The following is a 12068-nucleotide window of genomic DNA, read 5'->3' as shown; positions in this document are numbered from 1 at the left end:
ATTTTCTCAAATTCATCTTAGCGTCTTTAAAAATCTTAACCGCGTCTGAGGATAATCGACATGCATCTTTAATAGTGTCTGCACCGTAGTATAAATTGTCTACATATAACGAGGAATCTAACATTTCGTAACTTTCTGGATTTGTACTTTTATATTTTTTAATGTGGAATTTTATCGTCATTGCTAAAATTGCTGGACTACAGCAAAGTCCGAATGGAAGACGTTTAAACCTTAAAACTTTATATTTTTGCTCACTATTCACGAACCAAAGAAATTTTAAATATTCCCTATCCTTTTCTAAGATTCCTATCATTAAAAAGGCCTTAGCTAAATCTCCGCTGAAAGCAAATTCTTATTTCCGAAATTTTAAAATTATGTCCAAAACCACGGGGATCAAACTAGGTCCAATGTCTAAAAAATCATTTAAGGACTTTACACCTTTAGCTCTAGAAGAGCTTGTGTCGTAAACAATCCTACACCTTGTGGTTTCCTTAGGTTTTATTATTTCCCTGTGCGGCATGAAATACGATGCCTCCGTTATTTCCTGTGAACACTTTGTAAGGATCTTAAGTTTTACTAACATTTATTTTATTTTAAATCTTTACTATCACTTCTTATTTTTTACTTCCGGCCAGAATTAAAAGCTTTAACTTATTTATGCAAATTTGTCTTGCGAACACCAAGTACTTAAGTTGTGGCTTTTTCCAAGCGAGAGAGAGAAAGGAGTTAGTAGAAGCAGGCCGCTTGACTTAGCAGTTTTACTCGGTTGCTGGTTGCCTTCCAGGCCAGAGGTTTAATCCTCTTAATAATTTTAAACGTATTGTAGTGTTAACAGTTCTCTGTACTACATACGGCTTCCTGTTAATATACTTGTTTATTATTCCAAAGTTAAGTTAGAGTTTAGTTAGTATTTTTATATTCTTACGTTCAGACCACAAGTGGTTGGTCTCTGTATTCCGAAGTACGGAAATCATTGTAAAGAGTGAAAAATAAAGGGTTTCGTATACCCTTCCCGTGTATCTTGTCTACTTCCCACATTTATTGAACATAGCTTTAGTAAGCTCCCTGTTCCGAGTCAGGTTCTTGAATGTTCCCAAAGCAAGTAAGGAGAAAAACTGAACCTGATAGTGGCGCCCGAAGAAGAATAACCATGGCCGAGTTTCAAAAAGAACCTGTGCTGCCTGCAGAAGCGGCTCAGAATCCAGAAATGCCAGCTGCTGCCCTGGAAGGATTTGGTTACATCGTCCAGACCATGCGCGCAGCGATGAAACCAGAAGCAACATTTAATGGAAACTCACCGGTAACCAGTTTTTTGGAAAAATTGGAGGACCACTTCATGATGTATCCCGTGCACAAGTTCCAGAAAGTTACCTTAGCTACCAGCGCTTTGAGGGGCCAAGCGCTTAATTGGTTCAAATGTATGGGCAGAAGTCTCTTGAGTCAAGCAGGAAGTCCCACCTATACTTACGAAAATTTCAAGACTGCCTTAGTAAAAGCCTTCCCTGTCGTAAGGGATCGTGCAAAATTAGAAATGGAACTTTTCAGCGTATATCAGCAAAGAATCGAAAATCTTTCCCCCTTTATTTTAAGAAAAATTCACATCTTCAAACTCTTGTATGGAAACCGTCCGGATCCTGAGATAATTCAAGTGATTTTGCAGAGGTTACTTCCCCAAGTACAAGACTTTATTGAATTAAGGAATCCAACTACACTGGAAAAGTTATTTGAGCTAGCAATCCAGTTTGAAAGTAGAAGAACGGCGGACATTGAAAGAAGACGCCAATATCGACAACGAAACCAATTTGGTGAGCCAAGACCACAGCAAAGTCAAGCACACGGCTATGGAAGCAAAGCGAATCAGTGGGCAAGGAAACCCGAGCATCCAAAAACAGCCGGCGAACGTCAACAGTTCAATAGCAATCCAGGAAAAAAGTCTCAAGGCCAGTGGAAAAAGAAGGAAAGCATGGAAAGGAAAAAAGATTTAAACTAAAACGGATTTCTGCTGATGGGAGAGTGCGGAAATCCGAAGGCCAAGAAAACCCTTCTTCCTCCAAGTTAAATACAGTAATGGTGAAAAATTTGACTCTTCCAAAGATTGAAGTGTTGGTGAATAACATCCCAGCTACCGCACTCCTGGATACAGGCGCGCAGTGTTCCTGTGTGGTAGAAGATTTTTTTAGGAAGTATTTTCGGAAATACCGCATATATAATTCAGATAATACGACAGTGTTAGCTGCGCAAGGAGAAAGATGCAAGTGCATAGGTAAATTACCGCTATACGTCCATATCAAGGACGAACAAGTAAAGGTCATGTTTTTTATAGTAAAGAATCTGCAAGCACATATTATCTTAGGGATAGATTTTCTTTCAGAGGCAGAAGCAATGCTGGATTTTAATGAAGCGTCCCTTAAGCTGACGATGAAACCAGTTCGAGAAGAAAAAACGGAACCGCCAATGTTAAACCTTGACCACCTGCCTAAGGAAGAGCAACAAAGAATCCGACAAGTGGTAAGTGAATTTGCTTCGTTATTTAGTGATATTCCAGGATTTACTCAAGTTACTAACCATAGTATCGACACCGGAGGTTCAATGCCAGTTCGCCACAAAGCATACCGGTATGATAAGAATAAAGAAAAAATTATAGAATGGCACATTAGTGATATGTTACGTAAAAAGATCATAACACCCATCTCAAGTAGTTATGCTAGCCTGGTGGTTTTATGTAAGAAAATAAATGAATATCCATTAACACATCCAAAAAGGTGGCGTTTCGCGATTGACTATCGTAAATTAAACTCCATAACTAAATATCCGGTATATCCGTTACCTATTATTGAAGAAATTCTAAGGAACATAACGTCTACCAGATACATGACGACTTTAGACTTAACGACTTGTTATTTTCAAATAGGGGTTAGACCGGAGGACGTGCCTAAGACTGCTTTTATAACCAAGTCTGGCACTTATGCATTCCTGCGTATGCCGTTTGGCCCCTTTCAGGGGCACCGGCAACATTTCAGTGATGTATGGACATTGTGCTAAGGCCTGTTCTTGGAAAGTCCACATTTATCTATTTAGACGATATCATTATTACTAGTGATAATCTGGACCAACATGTACAGGATTTAAGACAGGTGTTTTCATTATTAAATGAGGCCGGTCTAAAAGTTAATGTCGAAAAGTGCAAATTTGCAGCCCCTGAATTAAAATACTTAGGTTACAAAATATCTCAGAAAGGAATCGAGACAGACGAATCAAAAATAATTGCTGTACAAAAGTATCCGCCGCCAAATACGGCGAAGAAGCTCTCTTCTTTTCTAGGACTTTGTTCATATTATAGGTCCTTTATAAAAGATTTTGCAGCTATTGCTGAACCATTGTTAAAATTAAAAAGGAAAAAGGTAAGATTCTCGTGGACGGCCGAAGCCAATAGTGCTTTCGAAAAATTAAAGCAAGCATTAACGCAAGCCCCTGTTTTGAAATTTCCTGAAAAGGATGAGAATTTAGAAATTTCAGCGGATGCTTCGGATTATGCGGTAGGAGCGGTACTTTCGCAAAATCAGCAGCCCGTGGCATTTTTTAGTCGAACTTTAAATCAAACACAAAGAAATTATTCCGCGACTGAGAGAGAGGCACTTGCAGTTCTGTTAGCAGTGCAAAAGTTCCGAGTCTATTTTGGAAGAGCGCCAATAACAGTGTATTCTGATCATGCGGCAGTAACTAGATTGTACTCAGGGAAAAACTTATCCCCAAGGTTAATAAGATGGGAACTCAAGCTACAAGAATATAATCTGGTAATCAAGCATACCTCTGGAAAGGAAAATATCGTAGCAGATGCCCTATCCAGAATAAAAATAGATGAAGAAGGTAATACTGTAAAGGTGGCAATGCTCACAGTATGTACAATAAATTCCCGAGAAACTGTAATAACCGAACTGGGTAAGGATCCTGAGTTTAGAAACATTCATGAGTATTTAAAGGATCCTGAAAATTTTAGCCACCAAGATATTGTGGCGATAAGAAATAGGGCAGCCCATTACGAACTAATAGATGGTCTATTATTTTATACAAAAACTACAAATTCCAACAATGAATTTCGACCTGTTATCCCAGCTAGTCTTAGATTAAATATCCTGCAGGAGTTACACGACAGCCCATTAGCTTCTCATGCTGGTATTCGAAAAACTATCCAATGCGTACGCGAGGCAGTCTATTTTCCTGAACTGCAAAAGTTAACAAGGGCGTATGTCCAGTTCTGCCCAACATGTCAAGCAGTTAATTATATTAATTTCCGCCCGGCCGGGTTTCTAAATAGTATTAAATCCGAATTTCCAAATGAAATAATTGGCATCGATTTATTGGGCCCTTTCCCAAAAAGTCAGTTAAATAAAAGTCGCTATCTCCTTGTTATGGTTGATCATTTTAGTAAGTGGACCAAAATTGTTCCCTTAAAACGAGCCTCCACGAAATTAGTTACTGATTCTATTTTAAATAAATATATTTTAAAATACGGGGCGCCCCTAAAAGTTATATCGGATAATGGTCCTCAATTTGTAAGTAATATATTTGAAGACGTGCAAAAAACAGGGCATACGTCATTTAAAAATGGTCCCGTATCGGCCGCAATCAAATATAGCGGAACGAATATAGAAATATAGTGAATCAAATATAGAAATATAGTGAAAATTATCCGTAGTTATGTTAAAAATTTTCATAAAAGCTGGGATAACTATGTCAATGAATTTGCTTTCGCCTTTAGGACCGCAAAACATGATACAACGGGCAAAACTCCTGAGTTATTTTTAGGCAGAAAGATTATAACGGCATTAGATAAATTATTTTATGTTCAACAAAGAGCCCCAGAATTTAAAATGGGTGATATAGAAAAATTAATTAAAGAAGCAAAAAAGAACACTGAAGTACCACAAAGAAAACAGAAGCTCTATTATGATATGAAACGACGGGGAGTAACTTATAAAGTAGCAGATGAAGTATTAAAAATTAAGCATTCACTTTCTTCAGCACCAGAAGATAAAACCGCCAAATTTTTTCCACGATTTGAAGGACCATATGTCATAGAAAAAATAACTCACGCTGTAGTGGTGTTAAAAGCCAGGAATGGTAAAACATGCTCCGCAAACATTGACCAAATAAAACCATGCTATGACCGTAATAAAATGCAAATATTTAAAGATCTTTTGCAGGATCTGGCACGGCAGGCACTGCAGGCACAAGCTCTAAAGGTGGAACAACGACAAGCACAAGGACAAGCCATTAGGAGGCAGGAGCAATTGAAAAGAAAGTTTGCCCATTGGAAAATTGAAGGTAACAAGAATAGAAGCCGTTCCACCTACCAGAAAAGAGAGCGCACGACCACCCCCAGAATGAAGAAGGGAGAAGTACGACGAATGCAAAGAGAGCCAGGAGAAATAACGGCAACTATAACCCGGCTCCCAAACGGAAGATCTATTCATCGGACAGGACTCTACGCAGCAAATGTCGCCGAATTGCGGAAGGACCACCAGCGGCGGAGGAAAAGATACAAGGAAAATTTGAACGGCCAGCAACGAGATCCAAGCAGGAACGAGAGAGAAGTGTTCCGGTTCCGCCAAGACCAGCGGCCATCAAACGGCCAAGACCAGAGGCAGAGGCGAAAAAGAAGGTATTCAAGGGTGACCAAACTGGAGGGAAAAGAAAGCTCCTAGAGGAAGGAACTGAAGGGCGAGCCCACACAAGAAGGAGGATAAATCAAACACGAATCTTCGCCACCTTCCAGGATGAGCAGAGAAAAGAATCTCCGAATATCACAAAGATAAGTAAAACTTTATGTTACTTTGCAAACTTAAGTTAATCTTTCATTCTTACTGCAAGTTGCAGATTTCAAGACGTTTTACCTCATGTGAGGTCTACCTTTATCGCCAAAAAGGCAAGAAATGAGTTGTTACCTATTTTGGTATTATGTTTTTCAATTACTCGCGCGTAAAACTAAAGTTGATGTATAATAGGAATGTGTAAATACTTGAATATTGTAAAAGTTATTGTATAAATTTTATTTAAAACATTCTGGAAAGAAAGAAGTTTTAGTCTGAAAGACTTTTGAAATGTAGTATTTCAATGTAGAAGAATTGGCACTTGCTTGGAAAAGAATAGAAGTTAACAATGTACTACTAATGTATGTTTTAAATTGCGTAAAATTAACGGCATGTTAATATGTTCTTATATACAATGTGAACTGTTATTTTAAATGTTAAGAAATACTGTGATATGGTAAAAGTCAAAGTAATGCTAAAAATTTTAAACTTATTTGTGTGACTGTAGAAAGGCCAAATTATTGTGAATATGTGTTAAAGGTTGAATGAATGTAGTTAGGCTCTCTGACGCTACACTTCAGAGTTAGCCACTTTTAGAATAGTACCTCAGGGTTTAGAGTTGAAATTAGGGTGTGTTACGAGGTCTTGGCATGTTGAATTTTAACACGTTAGTGTTTTGATTGTAGGAGGAAGTGTGGAACACGTAGACAGAAACACATTCGTGGTGTTCTTTTACAACACATGTCAGAGAGCACGGGGAGAGATAATTAAAATAGTCATGAATGAAATAAGAATGTTAAGAGAAATATAAATATTCATGTTACTTGCCATTTAACTGTGTAACATTTCATTAAACTAAGGAACCAGATTTCAACTAAAAGCTCCTGTTTAGATGCAGTACAGATGAAAAGTAATTGCCCATGGAGCTGATAATGTAAAAACAATTTTTTTTTTTTAAATTTCTAGTTTCTAGTGAGAAATGTTTGTAAGAGATTGGCCTCGCGTTAGATTCTAGATCTAAAAGTTTTCAACAAGGTCATTTTAGACCTCAGTTTCAAACTAATTAACTCTGGCGGGAAGTATGTAAGGATCTTAATTTTTACTAACGCTTATTTTATTTTAAAACTTTACTATCACTTCTTATTTTCTACTTCTGGCCAGAATTAAAAGCTTTAACTTATTTATACAAATTTGTCTTGCGAACGCCAAGTACTTAAGTTGTGGCTTTTTGCCAAGCGAGAGAGAGGAAGGAGTTAGTAGAAGCAGGCCGCTTGCCTTAGCAGTTTTACTCGGTTGCCTTCCAGGCCAGAGGTTTAATCCTCTTAATAATTTTAAACGTATTGTAGTGTTAACAGTTCTCTGTACTACATACGGCTTCCTGTTAATATACGGCCAATCTTCCACGTAGGCCCTTGTTTATTATTCCGAAGTTAAGTTAGAGTTTAGTTAATATTTTTATATTCTTACGTTCAAACCACAAGTGGTTGGTCTCTGTATTCCGAAGTACGGAAATCATTGTAAAGAGTGAAAAATAAAGGGTTTCGTATACCCTTCCTGTGTATCTTGTCTACTTCCCACACTTATTGAACATAGCTTTAGTAAGCTCCCTGTTCCAAGTCAGGTTCTTGAATGTTCCCAAAGCAAGTAAGGAGAAAAACTGAACCTGATAACTTCTCAACTATACCCTCCTTCATTTGCTCTTCAATTATGGATTTATACTGCTGATAAATCTCAGGATTTCTAATAAGTCTATTTTTAAGACTTTCAAATCGTCTTAATGCTACTCCAAAATTATTTTCTAACTGCCCTGCTTCCTATTTTCATAATAAACTGACATAGTATCTATTACCTTCTACCCGTATTTCCCTTTGAAAGCTTTGAATCATTTCCCTCACCTCGTTAGAAATCGCTGAGTCATCGGTAAGGCCCATCAAATCTACAGTCCATAATGATCGCAATGAATCAGTTACGCAATAAGAAAGGTTTACTATTGCCATGTTTTGAGATACTATTTCACTCTCTTTACCTTCAAGGCCAACTGGGACCCATGCAAACATAGTAGAAATCACATAAATTTCCTTTCCTAATTGAATCTTTTCCCCCCTTACCATCTTCCAGTAATAATCGACACCTATTAGAATTCCAACGCTTATTTTACATAAACAAGCGATTCGCAATCTGCACTCATTCATCATTTTTAGTGTTTGTTTTGACGGCGTGGTTATATACGCAGCCATAATGGCGTCAGTGACGAGACAGCTGATTTTTACTTTGTTCTTTTGCTTCGCATCCGAAACACAGAATTCGAAAACCTTATATGTTTTAGGTACTGCGTATTTCATTCCGAAAGAATAAATAGACAATGTTTCTTTTCCAACAAATTTTAAGTTTAATTTCTTAACTATACTAATATGAACAAAACTTTCTTCTCACATAATTTTGAGACGGATATGCCTTTATCCATTTTTTGCAGCAATTCCACTTTTTGTTTAATGGACATCAAAACATGCTTTCGCTTTGTAGATCCTTTGGCAGCTCCAGAATTGAAAACTCTTTTTGACATAATCGAAAGCTCAAGCTTAATTTTTATAAAATTGTTCTAACAGTCTGCAAAAAATAATAAGCCAGATCCAATTAGAAAATTAAGGAACAGCACAATCTGCAAGATTAACTGAAATGCCTTAGATAATTTTAGCCTAGCTTATAATGTCTGTTACGAGGCGTATTCGGAAACTAAGTACCGTTTTGAAAAAAAAAAAAAAAATAAATAAAACAATTTTTTTGAATCCAATTTTATTTTTACATGAAAATACATGTCTTAAACTATTTTTCAACATAGTTTCTGCCAATGATCAAACACTTGTCACAGCGGGTGACCAGTTTTTGTATACCATCGTCAAAGAAACTTCCCGCCAGTTTCGATAACCATGACTCCACAGCATTTTTTGTGTCATCGTCAGATCCAAAGCGCTTGCCACCAAGCTTGCGCTTCATGTGCAGGAACAAGTGATAGTCGGATGGCGCCAAGTCCGGGCTGTACAACGGGTGATCGAACTGCTCCCAATGAAACTGTCGAATTAACGATTGAGTGACACCAGCATTATGGGGTCGAGCATTGTCATGGAGCAACACAATTCCTTTACTGAGCATTCCTCTTTGTTTGTTTTGAATGGCACGCCTTAGTTTTGTTAAAGTCTCACAATATCTTGCCGCATTAATGGTTTCACCTCTGGGAAGAAATTCAGTAAGCAAAATGCCTTTCCTATCCCAGAAGACAGTGCACATGATTTTTTGTGATGACATTGTCACTTTGAACTTTTGTTTTTCGGAGAATGAGTGTGTCTCCACTCCATTGATTGTTGTTTCGATTCTGGTGTGAAATGACACACCCAAAAGTTTTCTACCTCATCACTGTACCACATGAGAAATGTCAGGGCACTACCAAGTCGCTTTGTTTTGTGAACATCAGTGAGCATTTTTGGAACCCATCGGGAACACAGTTTGCGATAATTCAAGCGGTCAGACAGAATTTCGAACAAAACAGTACGTGAAATTTGTGGAAATGCCTCTGAAAGAGTTGTCATTGTGAAGCGTCTGTTCTCATGAATTGCTTCATCAACTTTCCTTACCAAATCATCGGTGACAACAGAAGGCCGACCACTCCGAGCCTCGGCGTGGACGTTTGTTCGACCTGCATTAAACATTCTTACCCACTTTCTCACCATTCCATCACTTATAACGTATTCACCGTAAACTTCTGTCACTTAATAAATTTCGGCCGGTTTAACATTCATCGCGTTCAAAAGTTTAATCAACGCACGAATCTCACAGTCAGCGGGAGAACTAATTGCCTTAAACATTTTGAATGTGCACAGCAAACTGAAAACACAACATAGAGCAACCAAAATGGCGACAACTGAAAGTCAGTGAACAAGAAAGACTAGTGCGCATGCACAGGATGCCTAGCACAGCGCTGCAATGGCGCTAGAATGAAACGGTACTTAGTTTCCGAATACGCTACGTATATATTGAATAAGTGTCTCAATCATTTGCACCGAACTAATACATAAGTGTCTTAAATAATTATAAATATTTATATAAAGAAAAATGTTTCAGCTTACCTACTACTTAAAGAAGTATCTTGAGACTGTTGTTCTAATGCTTCATTGGTCTGAAAAAAAAAAAGTCTCATATATCATAATCCAACTGCCCACAGATGAAGATAAATGCAGCATATAATTATTTACATTAGGTTGGTCAAATTACAATAAATGCATTTTAGTGATAAGGCAATTAAAACTGAAAATGGCAGGAGCAAAATGATGTAACTTATTCATATTAGTTTTTACCTTTTGTTGCATTCTGATATTAAATTATATACTTTAATATGTACTACTTTTTCTTAGAAATAGCAGTTACAGTAAGTGATTTTTATTTCTATCTGAACCATTATACAATATTTTGCAGAGCAAAAGTCACATAACATATAATAGGTAATTAAGACACAATAACACGCCGAATAAATACTAATTCAGAAGTCAAACAACAAAAATCAGTGTTATATTTTCAAAAATTGAAATTCAAAAATTTTTTAAAATATAACGCTGATTTTTGTTGTTTGACTTCTGAATTAGTATATAATACGTAGTTAATGTAATTTAAAAAATTGCTAATTTGTTTGAACAAGGGTCCCACTGAAATTCCATTTTTAATTTCCCTGACCAAACACAATGAATGAAGTAATTATCAAACTAAGTACGAGTAACTGAATAATAACTGTATTCATTATGGGGTAGCTAAGTACTATATAAGGTGAAAAAATTTCAATTTCAATTTATTCTTTATATATATATATATATATATATATATATATCTGTAGGAACTATACATTAAAACCAGTTTTCCACTGTAGGAGATACCGTGCACCAGTGGGCCTTGGAAAGATCTAGAGCATTGATTCCCAACCTTATGCCCGCGGGCACCATGGCACCCAATGATCATTTAAGGTGGGGCCGCTGCTATGCGATCACAATAAAAATGTTTTAGCTTTCAATAAAATTCTATGTGAAATTTTCTCATTTTTAATGAAACAGAAATTGCATCCAACACAGATACCGGCACAAAGCGAAATGCGACCAATCTCCTTTTTTTATGTGCATGTTATTATTTAACTTTATCCAATTATAAATTCACCTCGAAAAAGTAAATGGTGCCCACCATCCAACAGATATTCTGGAATGTGCTCTTAGGGACAAAAAGGTTGAGACCTCCTGACCTACACAGTGTTTATTATAAGGAAGCAATAATAACAAAACTTTGGTTGCCTAACTATTTTGGAACACTTGTGCGTTTGCTTGAATATGCAAATATTACAAGAATCATATCATATTATACTGACTGATCTTTCACACATGTTGATCCAAATAATATACAGTTTTGTCTCCTCATTCCGAGACGCAAGTTACAAATTATCAGTCTAAAATTCTAAAACCATGATAGCAAGCCCATATTTGCAGCATTCTTCAGAATGAAAAATTAATATATTTTTTAAATATAAATCATTGTGTATGTTATGATAGGAATTTTCATGTGTTTCACCATATTCATTACTGTAAATAATTTGACAGCCTTTAGCCATTACTGTTTATTTCCACATTGCATGATGAGTTTTAATTAATAATTGAATACACAGCAAGTGAAAAAATACCTAAAAATTTCAATGCATATTGAATCACTGTTTACAATTTGGGGTGTAATGCAGCAGACCTCCAAATGGTGCAAACTCGGTAACTTAAGCACTTATTACCCACTGCTTGACGCATTTTTAAGAATTGCACATACTCGGTATCCATGTGCACATCAACCTATTTTCACTTAAAAAAAATTCTAGAATTGCACCGTGCACACCCTTGACTTTATCTATGTACACATCGACCTATTGTCACTTAAAAAGTAAAAGAAAATTGACACAATTCCAATTGTTTTTACCCTTGTAAAAAGTGGCAAAGAAATAAGCGGGTGATTCAGCACTTTACCGCAAACGTTTTCAAAGAAAAGGCATCATTCATTATAGAAAATTATGTTTGAACAACCAATGAGATGACATTATGCTTTAGCGATAACTCGGTAGCAAAATATTATATGAAATTAACCTTTCATCCAAATTAAAACATCAATATTTAGATAGTTATTTACTGTTATACTTCCTTTCTTGCGTTAGGGTTGCCGCAATTACTTTTGGCAGCACTGGTATCAACA

The 12068-nt window shown here is 36.6% G+C and overlaps 1 protein-coding gene across 4 annotated transcripts in view; it reads right to left on the bottom strand.

Moving 5' to 3' along the window:
* The window catches only part of LOC118179648 (uncharacterized), a 50590-nt gene that overhangs the window by 31368 nt on the left and 7154 nt on the right, over window positions 1-12068 (bottom strand). For all 4 annotated transcript variants that reach the window (XM_085822563.1, XM_085822561.1, XM_085822560.1 and 1 more), the window contains one exon: window positions 9932-9981. In XM_085822563.1, coding sequence (XP_085678689.1) covers window positions 9932-9981 — 50 coding nt within the window. The remainder of the gene's footprint in view (window positions 1-9931; window positions 9982-12068) is intronic.

Source organism: Stegodyphus dumicola, chromosome 8 (assembly GCF_044657685.1).
Source record: "Stegodyphus dumicola isolate Sdum_Otavi_A_Nest chromosome 8, ASM4465768v1".
Taxonomy (NCBI): Eukaryota; Metazoa; Arthropoda; class Arachnida; order Araneae; family Eresidae; genus Stegodyphus; species Stegodyphus dumicola.
Note: the sequence above shows the minus strand (reverse complement) of the source record. Positions and strands in the feature narration are given on the sequence as shown.